Source organism: Erinaceus europaeus, chromosome 20, assembly GCF_950295315.1.
Source record: "Erinaceus europaeus chromosome 20, mEriEur2.1, whole genome shotgun sequence".
NCBI classification, from domain to species: domain Eukaryota; kingdom Metazoa; phylum Chordata; class Mammalia; order Eulipotyphla; family Erinaceidae; genus Erinaceus; species Erinaceus europaeus.
In genome coordinates this window covers 27,871,808-27,891,662 of record NC_080181.1, presented here as the reverse complement: position 1 = coordinate 27,891,662, position 19,855 = coordinate 27,871,808, and the positions used below count along the sequence as shown (strand labels likewise).

Below are 19,855 nucleotides of genomic sequence, written 5' to 3'. Positions count from 1 at the left end.
TCATTGGAAGATAATTGTATGGTTATAGAAAGATGGTATAGAAAGATCTTATGATCTTTTACTTTTTCAAACAATTGGGCCAAGAATTGCTATGAATCTGTCTTGAGAAATTATTAAACCAGTTTACAAGATACCTTTGTGCGAGTTGCTTTTTCTAATTAGCTGTCGTTAAGACCAGTTTGGTTTCTAAATCTATTCTCAAACTTGGCAATAAGTTTCGGTTTCTGGCAGGACTATTTTTAGTGACCACAGCCAGTAGACTAAAACTATATACATTTTAAAAGCAGTAGATTAAATAGTGACATTATATAAGTTGTAGTTTTGCAGACAGGAGAAGAGCACTGTGTAAAAAATGTTGGCTGGAATCTTCAGCTCTTTGCTCCCTCCCTTCCTGCCACAAGGGATATTGCTGGAATTTGGTGCCTGCATGACTCAAGCATTCCAGTGGTCATTTATTTCCTTTCCTTTCCTTTCCTTTTTATTTTATTTAATTTTTTATTATCTTTATTTATTTATTTATTGGATAGAGATAGCCAGAAATTGAGAGGGGAGGGGGAAATAGAGAGGGAGAGAGACAGAGAGACACCTGCAATACTGCTTCAGCACTTGCAAAGCTTTTCCTCTGCAAATGGGGACCAGGGGCGGGCTCGAACCCTGGTCCTTGCACATTGTAACATGTGTACTCAACCAGATGTGCCACCACCCAGCCCCCTCTTTTAATTTTTTTATAGATAGTATGAGATAGAAATAGAATGGGTGGGAGAGTAGGAGAAAGAGAAAGGCAGAGGAGAAACACATGCAAAACCTCTTAACCACTATTGAAATTTCTACTGTGCAAGTGGGGACTGGGGTCTTGAACCTGGGACCTTGTGCATGGTCTACTAGGTGAACTACCACCCAGACCCCATTTCTTTGATTTTCATATATGGAAATTTTAGAATATCCCAGATGGTGCCTTTATTAACATTGCTTTTAAAAATCTGTTCAGATACAATTGGGTATCAGGACTTGTGGTCTGGAAGGTGGTGCAGTGGATAAAGTGTTAGACTCTCAAGCATGAGGTGTGGTGTTCATTCCCAGGGATGACATGTAACAGATACTCTGGTGTGTTCCTCCATCTCTCTCTTTCTTTCTCTCTCCGTCTCTCTCTCTCTCTTTCCTAAGTAAACAAATCCGAAAGAAAGGAAGGAAAGGGGGGAAAAAAGGAAGAAAGGAAGGAAGGAAAGAAGAAAAACCAATACCCAGGAGTTTGTTCTTGCTGAGGAGAGGTGCTCATGGTTGTCTCATGCCCACGGATAGCTGACCTATCAGTAATTGGTACCAACATGACTGCTTTCTAAGTGACAGTTGTTTTGTAGCTGGTGTCACAGATACTATGCTTTGCACTAATTTCCTAGCAAGTCATTTTTTTTTGTTACCAGTCGTATCTACAGTTTAAATTATATGTTAGAATGTATGTTTGTGCTTTTATATGGTGTAATTTTTAGAGTCTTTGAACGTATGATGCTTTGTTTTTTCTTTTTTCTTTAAAACACCATGGGCAAGCCTGGCTATTATGTTTCTCTTTGGGTACTTGAGAAGAGGTGTATGATGGTTACTACTGAAAGTGAGGAAAGATGCATGCCATGTTGGGACTCATGAAGTTGAACAGGTCAGCATCCTAAACTGTAATCTCTAACTGTGCCTGTCTTTGTGTTTAGCCTGGGAGCTCACCTCTGTTGTCAGCCATTTTTCCCTTTCTGTTACTTATTCTGGAATAGCCAGAGGACAGAAATAAGGAGGGCTTGCATTCTGAAAACCCATTTTAAGCATGCTAGCTGGGAATGGTGAGAAATCCCAAAGAAGCTATTAAATACAGTCTGTGAAAAATTGCCTTCATTTGGGTTTCTGTGTTGGGCAATGTAGGTCACAGAGCCTAGGGCAGTGGGAGGGTCTGGGTGTCACAGGTGTAGCAGTCAGACGCAGTGAGTGTGCCGTCTGTGACTTCCTGTCTTTGCCCCTACTGTAATTAAGCGAGTGTGTAATAGACCGTGGCCAGGCATGATCACATATCACTGCATATCAGCCACACACCTGAGCGTGCAGAGAGCTGAGCAGCCTGGACGAACACTGGTGTGCTTTCCCTCCATGCCTTGAGGTTTCAATGCTTTGAATATAGGATGGAGACTGAGAGTGAGAGTAGCACTTCAGGAGATGACAGTGTCTTTTGGTTGGATGCTGAAGGATCAGTCCAGGTGACCGACAGTGAAGATGGAGAAAATTTCAGGTAATTATAGAATTCAGTTTCCTCATTTCTAGGCCTGGTCCCTCTGTCCACCTGGTCCACCTGGTCTCCCTACACCTCTTTTCCCTCTGTTCTGTTTCCATCTTTTCCTCAGTAAAACTTTATTTTCTTTGGGGAGAGGTTTAGAGCCGAAGAGAACAGGTTTCTAGTTGTATATAATATTCTTCATTCCACAACTTGCCCTTTACTTGTAAAACACCACCTAAATGACTTGTTCGAACACTAGTCAGAAAAGGTGTTAGACAGGTTTTGTAGTAGCATTTCAGGAATTTCAAGTGGAGACTCATAATGAACTACCCCTTCTTCCTGTGTTTGATTTATATTTCATATATTTGATCTCTGAGTTTGAATGGAGTGGATTTTTCTTCCTCTTTTCGTGTGTGTGTGTGTGTGTGTGTGTGTGTCTGTCTGTCTGTCTGCTTTTGTTGCCTTATTCATGTGTAGGAAATATTTTAAAATACAAAGCAATTATTTCATGGCCTAGAGCTTTACTCTTGTCTTTCACCTTGTATCACACACCTCTTTCCTCTTTGTCAATCCTTCTTGATTTTGAATCTCTAGTTATAGTTTTGTAATTAATTTTTAGTGCCTCTGGACTGTGCTGGACTTTAAGTGGTCTTGTCAGCTTATGGAAACAGTGGACTTTGCCTACAGGTATTTTAGGAGTCTGTATTCTGACTTTTTTTAAAAAACAGGATTAGCAAATTCATTCTTGTTGTGGAATTAAAAAAAAAATCTCTTAAGTTTGCTATGCACATTAACACTGCCACCCACACGAGTAATTAAAGATCTTTTATAATTTTACCAATGGGTAGTTATTTTCATTAGATCTTATCTTTATGTTTAAAGTTCAAAAAGAGTCTCCTTGTCTTGAGTTAAAAGATTCCTTTATCTACAGATTTTGTCTTTAAAGTATAGATTAAATGACTTCAAGGTTTAGTTATTAGGAATATTTGATCACACAAACTAAATTTGATAATCAGTGGTTCAAATGAACCATAGTTATGTTTTAAATTTTAAATAAGGATTCAGAATGTGAAAATGAACATTTATTAGCATGTGGAGTCCTTTTTTAGTTTCAGCTTTCTTATTCACAGAATTTTGTTAAGCCATTCTTTTCTTGAATAAATCACTTTTCTCTCAAGTTTTATTGATTTTACCCTAGTTTTAAAAATGATGACTGCCTCTCAGACAACTAGTAGGAATACATATTTTATTTGTGTTAAAATTGACCTGTTATTAAAATTGTGGAAGGCATAGGAGTATTTGTCAATGTAGGAAATATCTTGGACTTTGGTGCAGTAGCTTTGGTACCATGATTCTTGATTTACTTCTTAGGTAACAGGAGCTTGTCTGGAATTTCCTTGTGATAGTTAAATTTGAAAGTTAGTTTGTGTAAGATTGAGCCTTTCTTTTCCCCAGAGTGTATGGCAGCATTATCATCCTGAGAAACTGAGAGGGTGTGTGCATTGTTTTGGGAAACATTGGTACCATGGGGCATTCGTCCCATTTACAGTGATTTTGCATTATCTACTTATCATCATGGCTCTCCCAAACCAGCTATGTCTTTGAGATTTGATCTTATTTTATTTATAAGTTAAACAAAGAGATCAGAGTAAGGCCAGGTTACATGTAGTGCTTCTCACCTATTCAGCAGGAAGACATGTGGAAATGTGGCAGCAGAATGCTTTCATAACACTCAAGGCAGCATTCCAGCTGAAGTGCCTAGCAGGAAAAAAAATATGTGTGTGGGTGTCAGAGGTAAAAGGTTGAATAGTAGGAGTTGCAGCTGTAACATTGGGGGAAAAAACCAAATAGTAGATTCAGTGTTGTACATGAGATCTGATTTTCTAAAATAAGCCTGATAATTAAAAAATAGAACAAGTTTCATGCTTTACTTTAAGATCTATGCTAATATATGTTAAGCCATCCTTTGAGGCACTCTGGCTAAGAAAATAAAGTGATACCACACCTAGAATGTAGGTTTCTGGTACCTCCAATTGTCATTTGTCTTGAGGAAGTACTCACAGAAAGGTTTTTTTTTTTCCCTTTTCCTTTTTTTTTTTTTAATCCAGTAGCTTTTGGAATGTCATTCTATTTTGAACTTGATTGGAGGAAAGGATACTTTTCTTGCATTCTATGACTGTAGGAAGTTGTATATCAAAGTTCAGACTTTACTACAGACTCATAAATCTCTCTCTTTTAAGTTCAGGTTTGTAATCTGAAGCTTAATATCAAATATCTGCTATGGCACTTTGGTAAAATAGTTTGTAAACTAGAATTTTTTAGAGATCCTCAGAGTTGAATAATCCTCAGAAAGCAAAACTTCTGTAAATGAAAGGGGGGAACAAAAGTAGAAAAGGAAAAAACAGAAATGTGAAACATTAAATGATTTTTTATTGCAGTGCTCAGCAACAAATTCAGGGCCTTCCACATTTTTTTGATTTAGAGAGCATGAGAGACAGAGACACCTTAGCACCCCTGACCATGGGTGCTGTCCATGGTACTTCCCTGTGGTGCTAGCACTCTAGCCCAGAGCCTCACATATGTTAGGCATGTGCTGTGCTAGGGGAGATATCTCCCAGTCCTATTTTAATTCTTTTTTTTTTTTTGAGAATGAAATTTTTTATTGCTTTGGAAAAACCTATTTTAATTCTTTAAGAAAGAAAAGTAGGGGGAGTTGGGCGGTAGCGCAGCGGGTTAAGCGCAGGTGGCACAAAACGCAAAAGAATCCCGGTTCGAACCCCCGGCTCCCCACCTGCAGGGGAGTTGTTTCACAGGCGGTGAAGCAGGTCTGCAGGTGTCTATCTTTCTCTCCCCCTCTCTGTCTTTCCCTCCTCTCTGCATTTCTCTCTGTCCTATCCAACATCGACCACATCAACAACAATAATAACTACAGCAATAAAACAACTAGGGAAACAAAAGGGAATAAATAAATAAATATTTAAAAAAAAAGAAAAGTAGGAGTTTTTACATGCTAAATGTTGTAGACTATATGTATATGTGTAATATATTAGTTATCTGTGTATCAATCCTATAAAGGGATATTATTTTTTTCATTTTCCAGATGAGGAAATTATGGCCCCGAAAATCCTTAGACATTGCCAGTACAGTGTAGAGCAGAATTTGAACACAGGTGTAACTGATATTGAAAGTGAATGTGAAAAATTAGCTTTAGAAAAATCTGATATATCTTCTATTTTTTTTTCTTTTAAGCAGTAACTTTTTAAAAAGATGTGAAACCATAGTTCAGGTATTTTTTTCTTGAGGAAAATTTGATGTGCAGATCATGCAGCCAATGTAAAAAATGAGATGCATAGTCATGCAACCTTTTGAAAATGTGTCTAATATACCTAGGATTATTAGCAATGATCATGAGAGAGTCTAGCTCTTTTACATTTGAGGATAGAATATTTATCATAGAATGTTGAGACTTCTCTAATAACACACTAGAGACATATGCAGTCTGACAAATATGACATATACTTGGAATATTATAAAGGTGATATAGTGTACTTAAATTTTTGGAATATCGTACTGCTTATAGAATCATATGACTTTGTCTGCACTTAATTAGTTGGCTGGCTGACTGTTTTATTCATTTTCTGCCTTACTTGCAGTGGTGTCATGAGCTAGAAGGTATTGGGCAGTTTAAGTTGGTAACACTCAGAATATGGTTTTGTATTTCTGTTTTTTAATTTTTATTTATTAATGAGAAACATAGGAGGAGAAAGAGCCAGACATCACTCTGGTACATGTGCTGCCGGGGATTGAACTCAAGACCTCATGCTTGAGAGTCCCGTGCTTTATCTACTGCACCACCTCCTGGACCACTGGTTTGTATTTCTCTTAGGTTCTTGATTTTCTTTCAGATCTAGGTGATTACTTAATAGGTAAATTCCCCTAGAACTTCATAAAGTTATTTCCCAACTCTATACTTTTAGTACTGTGGCATGGCTGCTTTGCTGTTTTCTTCAGAAATTCTTGATTTTGGAAGTCCCAGCCAGTTTTTACGAACCTGTGAGGTAGCATTAACAACCACTGGCATATTTGCCAATATCATACCTAGTTCTATTTTATTTTATGTTAGTCTTCACAGATAGTTTACATATAATACTATATTATGGGGTCAGGTGGTACCTGGTTGAGCACACATGTTACAGAGCACAAGGACCTGGGTTCAAGCCCCAGATCCCCACCTACAGGAGGAAAGCTTCAGGAGTGGTGAAGCAGGGCTGCATGTGTCTTTTTGTCTCTCTCCCTTGATCTCCCCCTTCCCTCTTGATTTCTGACTGTCTCTATGCAATAAATAAAGATAAAAAGTTAAAAATATTATATTATGTATTATGTGGAAAATATGTGTAGTTTGCAAGAAAACAATATTTATATTACTCTATAACTTTGACTGTGTGGTCTAGAGTGTAGCTTAGCACCTAAAATGTTTTTCCAATGTTAGCTGTAACTTTATCTCCACATATGTTTTATCACTATGACAAAAACAATAAATTTAGTTGTAATTAACAAAATCTGAACATTCTTTTTAAAAATATTTATTCCCTTTTGTTGCCCTTGTTGTTTTATTGTTGTAGTTATTATTGTTGTTCTTGATGTCATCATCGTTGGATAGAACAGAGAGAAATGGAGAGAGGGGTGGAAGACCGAGAGGGGGAGAGAAAGATAGACACCTGCAGACCTGCTTCACTGCTTGTGAAGCGACTCCCCTGCAGGTGAGGAGCCGGGGCCTCGAACCAGGATCCTTCCTTCGGTCCTTGCGCTTAACCCACTGCGCTACTGCCCGACTTCTGTAAACATTCTTTTATCTCAGAAAATGTTATGCAGTCCTGTAGTCTACCCATTAGGTTATCTTTGTAATCTGTGAGATGAATCTGTCTTAACCATGAGGCATGCTACTACAAGACTTCCTTGGTATTTCAGTAATTAAACTCTGGGATGGAATCCAAGGTGAGCCTTTCTTGTATCTGTCTGTGACTTTTTTTTTTTTTTTTTTTGATGTTCAAGAAGGGCATTAGAGCATAGAAACTATAAAATTGTCTAAGAGTTCCTGGTTATTAAGTTGTTTATGGACTATTAGAACATTAAAAACCTAATTTTTAAGCTATGCATTTAACTTAGACATTAAACTCCCTTAATTCTATGATTAAACTTAGTGAATGAAAACCTCTGAAACACTGCAAACTCTGTAAATGTAATACAGCCACTTTCCTTTAAAAAAAAATTCAAGTATTTTCATTTTTAAAATTAAATTTATTTTAGAGTTAGAGGGAAAGATACATAAAGATACCCCAGCTCTGGCTTTATAGTGGTGCTGGGGATTGAACCTGGGACCTCATGGCCTCAGGTTTGAAAATCTTCTGCATAACCATTGTAGTATCCCAGCTTCCCTAAAGTATTTTCTTGATGATTGTGCTTATTAGTAAGTTCTTTGAGTTACATGTTCTCATTTGTTTGTGTGTTCAAATAGCTTGAACTCTGACTGTTTTTGTTGTTACCAGGGCTCCCCTGCTCTGGACTCATAGAGAGGGAGACAGAGAAAGACAACGCAAGTACTTAAACTTGCTCTAGTTGGGATGAGGATGTGCTAATTAATGAGAAAGATAGGAGGAGGGAAATGGCCAGAAGAACTGTGGTACATGTGCTGCTGGGGATTGATCTTAGGACCTCATACTTGAAAGTACAATGCTTAATCCACTGAACCACCTCCCAGGCCACAGGAAAGACTTTTTATTGTTATTTACTATATTAAAAAAAATTATCTTTTATCTGAGATAATTTTCTACATGTAAAACCCATTTAATACTTTACTTGTCTTTCATGATGCATTTCTCTTCACATTTTTATTTTGAGATTTGAAACTTTTCTTAGACTTGTTTTCTAGGTCACTAGTTTCATATTCTTTCAGTTTCCAAATTCGACTAGAGAAGTCTGTTTTAAAGGTTTTTTTTTTTTCCTTCATACATAGAGATAACGTAAATGGCATATAATATATGGTAATAGATTCAGGTTACTATACTTCAGTTTTGCAACTATTTTTTTTTTGCTTTGCAGCTTTATTCATTGAATATACATATTCTTTTGTTCTGACTTGATTTTTGTTTTATATTCATATTTAAAACATTAAACTAAGTATCTGCTATTCTTTGCCTTTTCCTGTGTTCCCTTTAATAGTCTCACAAAGTATACTGCCCCCACATTGCTCTTCTTAAGAGCCAGTACGTACACTCAGGGCCCTTGTCTTGATCTATTGCTAAACTTCTTTGCAGAATAGTTTGCAGCTTTTATTAATTTTCCCTGGACATTTTCTCTTTTCTTGTGGAGAAAAGTAGGTGTGTGTGTGTGTAGCTTCTTTGAACCCATTTTTTTTTTTCATTTGCTTTTCTTGTCAGTATGGTCCATGTGATTCTTATTTTCCAGAAGATTATTAAGATCTGTGACTTACTGCGACCTATAACATACTGTTACGGATTAATTTCCCTTTATTTAGCCTAATGACCTTTCAGAGTTTTTGGAGGAGAATCTTTTTCTACACATAAATGGGGTCTTTATTTGGAAGTCCACTGGTGGTTTTCTTGTTTGTTTCTTTTGCTTTTGAGAAGAAACTTCTAAAGGCAGTATTTGGTTAAGCAGACTGTTGGTGTTTATTACCCTGTCTAGTGCATATCTGGGAGAGGTAAGAATGGTCTGTTTCAGTGTCACTGGTAGCTTAGAAAGTGGGGTCTTCAGTCTAACACTCTCCCAACTGAGCTATATTGGAGAAAATATTTTAACTTGCCTGGAGTGATGGCATTAGTCAATGCATTTCAGTTTTCCTGTTTCCAAACATGGCTACTAATCAACATATCTGTTAGGCATAATTGGGTGAAAAATATAATCGAAGTAAAAATGCCCAGAAATGAACTTATGGAACTCAAAGACTTGTATACAGTGTTAAATATTACTGAAAGAAATAAAAGCAATTTGTAAGCAGTGATAAAGATATACCTTATTCATAGCTTGAATATAAAAAGGTCAAAGGTCGTGGATTAAAATCTAATGCCACCAGATATAAATTCTGAATAATTAAAATTGAATGGCATTGGTACACGGATAGAAAGCATAATGAAACGCAAAACTTAGACGTACCCCTGAAACGCAGAAAGTCTTAGATACCATAAAGATGATTATCAAAAAATCAGAGAGGACAAGATGTACTAGTCAGTAAGTACTTTGTGGGGGAAGTGGCTGTATATTTATGGAAAATAAAATTGGAGCACCCCTCATCCCAAGGGTAAATTTCAAATGGCCAGAGATCAAGTGTATTAAACGAAGCCATAAAAATTTTGAAAGAAAATATGGGAAAATTGAAAAAAAAAAAAAGGTTGCATTAGGAGGGCACTTTGAGCTATGACTTAAAAAATTCAAAATCCAGAAAAGACTATGAAATTCATTCAATACTATAAAATATGAAATATATGTATCATAAAAAGTAAGGACAAATGATAACCTGAGAAAAACAGTCAAAATTCTTCTTGGATATTCAACAGTAACTAACCTCTTTCAGTGTATATGGAAATTAAAGTAGATGAAGCACAAACTAGAAAAAATGGAGGGATGTATAAAAATAATTATTTTTAGTTTGGAAATTTAACAGCTACATTGGTATTTAGTAGAAATTAAGTATGTACAGGCTTAATGTTAGACTCTTTGTAATATCAAGTGGTTGGAAATTAATTTAAGTATCTGTCAGTGGGGAAGTGGCTAAATACTCCATAGACTATAGAGTAGAATATTGTGCAGCTTTGAAAACACTCAAAGGTGCTCTACGAACTGATAAGTTCTTTCAGGAAATATTTGAAAATGATACATTTTATAGACATGACACTTTTTATATAAAAAATGAGGTGATAATGGAAGAGTGAAACTTTCATTTTTTTACAGGAAGATTAGCATGTTACAGACTGCTTTAATACTTTGTGTATATAGCCTTTAATATATGACATATAGATATATTCATAGTATTCATAAAAGGCGTCTGAAGTTTAGTTTCAGGAAACAGGTGATTTATCCTATTTACCTTTTAAAAATATTTTTGCATGATAAAATGCTGTACCTATTACGAATTAGAGTATTCCATTTTTTTTTTCAGTTGAAAGTGGCCAAAACTCAATCCCAGTGACGTTAGCCTCTTCTGTTTCAGCATCAATGTCTGATTGCATTAATACTGAAAATTTGGTTTCTTTATTTTTGGGAAAGGAATCTGAGAGTATTATATTATGTTCTTAATTGTTTATATAAGCCAGTCATTACGGAGTATGTAGGAAAATATGTTTACCCTATGATAACAGGTAGGGGCATCATAGTTGATACACACAGTCACATCTATAGACACACAGATATATGTACTCTTTGTAGCTTCATTTTCATATCTTCAGCAGCGGGTAAGATAAAGAGAACACTAAAATAACCACCATAGAGATGCATTGCTGTTCTTTCCAGTGGGATTGGAACACAGTCTGCCACAGATAGACATACACATATCAGGGAATAGATGCCGCCCCCTTTTTTGATTTGTCTGAGATGAATATATGAACAGATCATGAAAGACTTAATTATTACACACACACGCACACGCACACACATAAACACACGGAATAGATGCCCCCCCTTTGATTTTTCTGCAGTGAATATATGCACAGATCATGAAAGACTTAATTATTACACACACACGCACACACACACACACACACTTTAAAAATTACCACCAGGATTATTGCTGGAGCTTGGGGTATGGGCACTACAAATTCACTGCTTCCAGTGACCTTTTCTTTTTCTTTCTTTCTTTCTCTTTTTCTTTCCCTCCTCCCTCCCTTCCTTCCTTCCTTCCTTCCTTCCTTCCTTCCTTCCTTCCTTCCTTCCTTCCTTCCTTATTTCTTTTTCTTTGGATAGGGAATGTCTTCCTTGCAGGTGAGGAGCAGAAGCTCAAACTCAGGTCCTTGTGTTTGGTAACGTGTGTGTTCAACTAGGTGTGCCATACCCCCTCCCCTTAATTTTAATAACTTAAAATTTTAATTTAATTTAAATCACTTTAGGGGGGGGAATAATGATTTACAAGACAGTTGTAACATGTAGTTTATCTTGCCGTGATAGGTGTCTGCACACCACACCTACCACCAACTGATATCTTTCTTCACCATAGGACACTTGGTTTCCAACACTCTTCCTGTCTGCTTCAGAGACCTTGGGTCTGTTGCAATAGACCACAACTAGTCTTAAGTTTCACCCTGTAGTTTTTCTTTCTTTGTTTTCTCAGTCCCACCTATGAGTGAGATCATCCAGTACTCATCCTTCTTCTGGATTATCTCACTTAACATGATTTCTTCAAATTACATCCAAATTGTAGCAAAAGAGACGTTGTCATTTCTTATAGCTGAATAGTGAGTGTCTCATTGTGTATATTTACCAACATATACATTTGGGTTGCTTCCAATGGGAGTTTTTACAAGTAGTGCTGCTGTAAACCATGGAGAGAGTAGCTGATTGTCTACAGGTGTCACCCACCCAAGAAGCAAACTTGACAAAGAACCAGACAGAGACAAAAATAAAGATGAGGAGAATAAAAAGAAGAGGTTAAGTTCTATTGATTCTTGGCATTTATTTCAGGGATTAAGACAAGTTATAGGAGGGAGTAAGCAGTCCCTGAGGAGCAATTCCTGGGCAGTGTGTCACTTGGATTTCTTTATGAAATTTCAACACTGTCAAATTCAATAATGCATAAGTTCTGAACAAGAATCTCACCACAGTATAAAGTGATTATGTGTGAGAAATCATTATTACTATTATTACTATTTGGGATCCAATTGCACTTACTCTTTTCTTTTTTCTCTTTAAGATAGAAGTGGAGAAAGTCAAAGTGGGAAGGAGATTGAGAGGGGGAGAGGTGGGAAGGAAATTAGAAACAGAAAGAGGATGGATTGGTGGATTGCACTGAAGTAAAAGACTCTGTGGGGAGGGAGAAGGGGTTTCAGGTCCTAGGGAATGACAATGGAGGAAAGTGACTGTTTTGCAGAAAACGGAGTCATTTAACTCATGTATCAATAACTATATTTAATGTAAACCATCAATCTACCCTCCTCCAAATAAAAAAAGGAAAGAAGGAAAGGGGTGTAGAGACACTACAGCACTGACCCCATGTGGAGTCTGGGGACTTGATCCCAGATTCTCGAGCATAGTAAAGTGTGTGTTTCACTGGCTGAATCTTCTCCCAGCCCCCACACATTTAAGTCAATTTTTAGTGAGGGTTGTAGCCAGATGATAAAAATAGTGTCCACAATTTGTTCATAATTTAAAAAGCATAGGACAAAAGAATCAAATGAGTAAAGTTTTTATGGAATTGATTCATTATTACATGACATAAACTGTATAAACATAATTTATACCTTTTAATGTCATGTGTAAAATTTGCCAATAAACTTATTTCACACTTTTATTAAGATATAAACTTGCATCTAATAAGATCCATGATTCATTAGGGTATATTTAGGGAAGACTTTTATATAGATGTGTAAACCCATTTATATATACTGATGTCTCAGTATATATACACCAGTACACATCATGTCCACTTTGATGAGGATTTTATTTTTGTCTTTCTAAATAATATACTTATCATTTCTTTGGCTTGCCTCTAAAAAATTAAGATTGAAGTGCTGTGTGAAGTCAAAAATATTTTTGACTTGTTTATGATCTTACTGACCATGTGACATCTCACCATCAAGTATGATATTAGCTGTCTGCGCGTTTCAGTAATCTTCAGCAGCTTTTCTCATTTAACCTATTGGAGTGGTATGTGTCTCTTTATTTCCATAGTAATTATGTAGTCAGTTATAAGAATTGATTTTAGAAAGTTAGAACAGCTTGCATTTTGAAGTGATGTGTGCTTACTTTGCTGTCTATTCTTTCAAAGTACTGGTGGATTTGGGTTGTCAATATTTTGTTTAGAAAGTTTGCAGTTTTGTTTGTGTTATTAACCTGTAATTTTCTCCCTAGTATTATCTTTGCCAGATTGTGTTATAAAGGTTGTCCTGGTCTCATAATATAAGTTGGGAAGTTCTCTTTTTTATTTTTATTATCTGGAAGATTCTATGTAAAATTGTTCTTATATTTTTCTTAAATGTTTGAGAGAATTCACTATTTGATGCTGGAGTAGGCTTAGGTTTAATTTCTATATTAGTTATATGATTATTCAGATTTTTTCCTTGTCTTTTGTCTCAGTTTTGAAAAGTCTCAGTTTAGAAAATTTTAAAATTTTAAGATCCTGCTTTTTTTTGGACTAAATATATTTTGTCTTTCAAGATTCTGTCACCTTTTTAGTCACATGTTTAATTATTATTTTTGTTGTAGAATTTTACTCCTCTTGGACATGCCATCTTTCCTTAGAATTTAGAATTGTCCATATGTTGCTCTGATGTGTTCATGAAAAGATTGATTATGTAGACATGTTTTTCCTTCTGTCAAAGAATGTAACCCGAGAACAAAAATTATAGGGCTAGAATTTTTGAATCATACGATATTTCTATGTTTAGCACTTAAAATACTAAACATAAATACATTAAAGAGTGTCTTACTCTTTATTAAGTGCTTTCAGAAAAGTAGTTTTAAATATTCTCTTCAGCATTAAGTATTCATATTTGTTCTCTAGTAACACCCTCCTGTCCACAAATTGAAATCAGAAGTACCACATCCCTTGTGGAATTTTACTTGTGCTTAATACAGTTCTGTTGATGATCACTAAGCTATGTTAAACAAGTAAGATTTTATCTGTTCTTGTGTTACAATTATCATGGACCACAAAAGTTAACTCATTAGGAGCCTTTCTTTAGCTTTGGGAATAAAAATAGGTGCTTGATGTATCAGGAAAGTCCTACCAGTGGAAGACTGAATACTAGCCACTAAATCAATTTTTGCTAACTTCAAATCTGGCCTAATTTTCTGCTGTTTGAATTGTAGTGATTGGGAAACTTTCACAGAAATGAGAATTCTTATCAGTCTCTCATGTGTTGATTTCTAGGAAGATGAAGTCTTCAGTACATTCTGAAGAAGATGACTTTGTCCCTGAACTACATAAAAACGTGCACCCTCGAGAGCGGCCTGACTGGGAAGAAACACTAAGTGCAATGGTAAATGATTCTTACGTGTGTGTGTAAAAGTATATTTTACTGGCATAAGATAAATAAACTGAGGAAGCATTATTCAGAGAAACACACTTTTTGTTGCAGTTGCTTTGTTCAGAAGCATGCCTGTTGAGTAAATAATCTATTCCATACTCAGTTTTAAACTTTATGTGTGGAGTCCTTAACAAAACACACAAATTTTCTGCCTTTATGGAACTTGACTTTTAAAGGAATTGAAGGAGAAGTAAAGAATTGAAATATCAGGGCCAGGTGGAGGTGCACCAGGTTAAGTGCTCACATTACAGTGCATAAGGACCCAGGTTCAAGCCCCTGATCCCTACCTGCAGGGACAAAGCTTCACAAATAGTGAAGCAGGGCTGCAAGTGTCTGTCTCACTCCCCCCCATCCCTGTCCCCTTTCAGTTCCTCTCTGTTTCTACCCAATAAATAAATAAATAAATAAATAATATTAAAAAAGAGTTTAAATATATAGACTATTAAGTGGTGGTAATGCTAGTACAGCAATTTAATACAGAGTAATGAGGATAGAGTGGTGGCATAGATCATAGAAGAACCGCCAATTATGAGGGGTGGGCACAGATAGCTTCTGGGCATCATGTCATACAAACTTGTAAAGGATGTGAAGGGCAAATAGTGTGTTTCTCTGGGATCAAATCACTTAAGGCTATTGAACAAGTTAAAGGCACTGGGTTATAAAGCAAGTTTGAAGAAGTATAGGCAGGATGTATGCATAAAATTGATGAATCCAGGGAAAAACTTGAGAGATGAGGTCAGAGAAGTGACTTTGTGGGTCAAGAGCACATCATGTATTAATAGTTTCTACTATTCCATTAAAATTATTTTGTTTTTTATGCTGACTGTGATGGGAAACCATTGGATTATTTTTGCCTGAGAAGTGACATGATCTGCCTCAAAGCTTTAAAGGAAGTCTCTGGTCTCTTAGTAGGTTAAAGTAAGGAAGAGAGAAATTCACTCCTTATTTCCTTCTAGCTAAAAGGTTACTATAGTAGGTGAGATGGAGATGGTAGTTTGACCCAACATAGTAATAGAAACTGTGAAAAGTGTAGGTTCTTGATGTGATTTTAGAGATAAAACTGCTTATTTAAAAAAAAATGAATGGGACATAGAAAGTTAGATGAATACATCTCTAATGACTTCAGGCCTCTTGTTTAACTTGAAGGAATGGAGTTTGCATTCACTGAGATGCTGAAAAGTAGCTTTTGTTGGGGAATAGATGGAAAAAGTCTGTAGTGTAGTTGTCCACACAACTACACATTTTGTCTTTTATAACATTTTGTAATTTAGATCTCTTAATCACTGAAAAGAATGAAATTCTCTTTGTGGAGGATAACACTGACTCTATTATTGTTTCTTATGAAAACTGAATACCAGTACCATATCAGTCAGATATTTAATAATTTGAAAATGCCTTTTAGTTCCAATAGATACTGCCAAATACTGGTATCAGGTTATGAGCATATTTGTGGCTTACAAGATAGTTATAGAATTTTGTTAGATTTTTTCATGTTCCATTTCAGTAAGCATTGTATTGTAAACTTCCAGTGGAGAATTACATAGAAGCTCCTCCGTTGTATACAGTTAAATATATTTTACAGATGGAAATTTACTTTGCACTTGCTTTGTGGTCTGACAAACCCTCTGGAATGCTGCAGTTTTGAGCTTGGAAAATACATCCCCCACAAATTTATGTGATCTTCTTGTTTTAGTGTTTGATATCTTGGGAAATGTTCATAGCAGCTAACAGTTACGTGTGATTCTAGCAGTGTTATTGCATTGTAAGTTTCAGCATCTAAGTTATACTTTACATTGTACTTTAAGGTAAATTTATTAAGAAATAGCACATATGTCCTCCACCTGTAGGGGGAACTTCACTATTGGTAGAACAGTTCTGCAAGTGTGCCTCTCCTTCTTTGTATCTCTCCCTCATTATCTATCACCCTCCATCAAGAAAAGAATAGCCACTGGGAACAGTGGAGTTGCACAGGCAGCAAGCCCCACAAACAAGCAAACAACGCCTGGTAAAACTAATTACCAGAACCCTTTTGTGTTCAGTGATAGAGGTTGAAAGTATAGCGTATAGCCTTATCTGCTCCACACATTTGTCTTTAGTTATGGTGCATTTTAGATTTCACTTTATGTTGTAGTGAATTAATGCTTGTTGACCTTATTTAAAAGTAATTTCAAATATAGTTGTTTCATGCAGACTGATCACTGAAACTCAACATACACTCAGCAGCAATTGAGCAATGTCGGTTACATTTGTGAACTAACCATGATTAGGAAAAACACCTTGAAATCACTTTCTCTCTCTCTCTCTTTTTAATTGACTTATTAATTTTACTCCCATTGTCCTCAACTTTTCAAGGGAGTGTTCTCACCAAAAGGCTCAAAGGTTTAGCCCAGTTTGCTTCTCTGGAAACATTTCCTTGATTGCTATAGTTTAACAAGATTTAATCGACTTCACATTGAAAAACATTTTTTTTCTTTGTTTGCCTAGTAAATGAATTACCTGGACATGTATTTTAGCTGTAAGGTGTATGTGTGTACACCTTACACACATACAACTCTATGTAACTTTTATAATTTAATGATCTTCAGAGTGCTACTTTTCTGTGAGTTGAGAATATTGTCATGAGTGCATAGTTGGTAATTTTGAAATGTGTATGTGTATTTTCATGTTTATTTTGGCTCTGTCATTGCTTATAAAACACAGTGTTTTACCCTTGTATTTGATGACAAAATCCAAAATTCCTTGAAAGCATGACATTCCAAACCCACCTGCTGCTGCTTCTCTTGATTTTACATTTGTATACTAAGTAGTGATTTAAAAAATGTGGTTTGATAACACATGTGCAACTGGAAGTACCATTGAATTATGTAATTTTATTTCAGTGTGTGCTGAGTAGCTGGGTGAAATGTCCAGAGTTCCACAGAAGGTTTATTTTGATAGTAGACACACAGTTCTATCATTGTTACCTGGAAGCAGCCATAGCGTGGCTCTGTTCGCACCAAACTTTATGGACACTTACATTTGAATTTTATGTCATTAGATAATCTTGCTTTAAAAATATTTCCCCCAGATATATAAAAGGTGGGGTCTGTGAGATAGCTCACCTGGTAGTTGGCCTGCTGTGTATGACGCCCTAGGAATAAGCTCCAGCACCACATGGAAACTTCACAGCACTGGAGGAAGCTCCACAGATGGTGGAGTGGTGCTGTGTTGTTTCTCCCTCTCTGCTTCTGAAATAAAGAATGACAGAATTGTCCTGAAAGTGGTAGGATTGTGCAAAGCAAGGAATCTTCTATGTTGTCAAAGAAGTCACCGGAATAGCAGTATAAACACAGATTTATTGATGTGTAAATGAATGGGGTTGGGAAAGAGGGTCATAATCGTGAAAGAAGGGTTGAGATCTGGTGTTATACAGTACAATTAGGGTGACATAATCTGTACACACTTAGGAAATTTTCAGGAAAAACATGCATATTTATAATGGGAAAGGACAGACAAGCTCAGTAGAACTTTCTTTTAAATATTTATTTATTTATTTATTTATTTTAAAAAGGAGACATTAACAAAACTGTAGGATAGAAGGGGTACAACTCCACACAGATCTCTATATCCCATCCCCTCCCCTGATAGCTTTCCTATTCTTTATCCCTCTGGGAGTATGGACCCAAGGTCATTGTGGGTTGCAGAAGATGGAAGGTCTGGCTTCTGTAATTGCTTTCCCGCTGAATATGGGTGTTGACAGGTTGATCCATACTCCCAGTCTGCCTCTCTCTTTCCCTAGTAGGGTGGGTCTCTGGGGAAGCAGAGCTCCAGGACATATTGGTGGGGTTGTCTGTCCAGGGAAATCTGGTCAGCGTCATGCTGGCATCTGGAACCTGGTGGCTGAAAAGAGAGTTAACATACAAAGCCAAACAAATTGTTGAACAGTTATGGACCTAAAGGCTGCAATAGTACAGATGAAGTGTTGGGGGGTACTCACTGCGGACTATTGTGTACTTCTGCTTTCAGGTATATATTTTGCCCGAGATTATGGATACGTGTGAACATATGCTCTATGTCAGGGGACCTGGTCTCTATCTAGGTTTTGGGACTTTGTTAGGAAGTGAACCACCTGGAATGGAATTAGAGAATACTATGAAAGAAAAGGTCTCACTCGAGTAATGAAGCTGAAGGGTTGTCATTCCACACCTGAGATCTCTGGACACAGTCTTAAGTGAAGCATGTTGAGGTGGTACTTGTTGTGTTGATTAGGTTGTGATCGGCGGATGCAATATTATTTGATATGAAATGAGAAGCATGCAGGAAAGTGTGCCCCACCCTAAGGTTCCAGCACTGGGGGAAATATAGGCTCTATATTGGAAATGTGAGGTTCCTGCTGTGTTAGGGCTTAAGAAGACAATGGATAGTTATTGTTATCATATTGTTTGGTAATTGGGTTAACTTTGAAAAGTCTCTTTGTTAGGATTTGTTGTATAATACATCAGTAGAACTTTCATACAATGATTTGTACAGACCATGTTCAGAAAATGTCCCTGGGCATATAGGGTTGGTCTGGGAGGACTTTATCAACCTCCACTCATCAGGTCTGGCTGGCTCATCAGGGCCGGGGACTGTCATCAGCAAGGACTGTCAGTCAAAGCCAGAAGAATGTAACTGTATGGCTTCTGTCTGGGAGGGGTTGTTACACCCTCTAAACCACAAGCCTCAGGCCAGTTTTTGATTTTCTTAATTGCACAGATCTGGAAGTCAAGTTTTCTTAGAGAAAGAAGGAAAAGATACAAGAAAAGAAGGAAAAGAGACAAAATGTGTTGATTTTTTGATTATGCCTGCTACACTGTTGGTGAGAATACATATTGTGGTAACCACTATAGAAAAATGCATGGGGGAGTTCCTAAACAATTAAAATTAAAATATCATATGGTTCAGCAATTTCCATTCTAGATATTTACCTGAAAAATATAAAAACATGAATTCAAAAAGATATACGCACGTCAGTGTTCATATGACAGCACTATTTATAATAGCCAAGATAAGGCCTTCAGTGCACTGGAATAGTGTTATTGGTATTTTGGTGATGGACCCCTATTTGAAGAGATGTGAACCAGTACTTTTGTAAAATAATGTTACCCTTCCCACCACCTCCCAAAAAAAGCAGGCCATGGACTGAGTTGTCCTTATTTTCTTTCTCTCTCTCTCTCTTTCTTTCTTTCTTTTTTTTTTTAAATATTTATTAATTTATTCCCTTTTGTTGCCCTTGTTGTGTCCTTAGTTTCTTGACATTTGCTTTATCATATAACTGTAGCTTAACCTGTAAGACTATTGAGGCCTGGGTTGGTGCAGTAGATAGAGCTCT

General features: G+C 36.5%; 1 protein-coding gene across 3 annotated transcripts in view; it reads left to right on the top strand.

The window, feature by feature from the left end:
* The window catches only part of ARHGAP32 (Rho GTPase activating protein 32), a 232,498-nt gene that overhangs the window by 87,059 nt on the left and 125,584 nt on the right, over window positions 1-19,855 (top strand). The window contains exons 1-2 of one of the 3 annotated variants that reach the window (XM_060180175.1): window positions 1,938-2,266; window positions 14,349-14,457. In XM_060180175.1, the coding sequence (XP_060036158.1) occupies window positions 2,160-2,266; window positions 14,349-14,457 (216 nt within the window). In that variant the 5' untranslated portion in view covers window positions 1,938-2,159. Of the gene's footprint in view, window positions 1-1,937; window positions 2,267-14,348; window positions 14,458-19,855 lie in introns of those variants that run through there. The other 2 variants (XM_007539507.3, XM_060180176.1) reach the window with 2 other exon arrangements.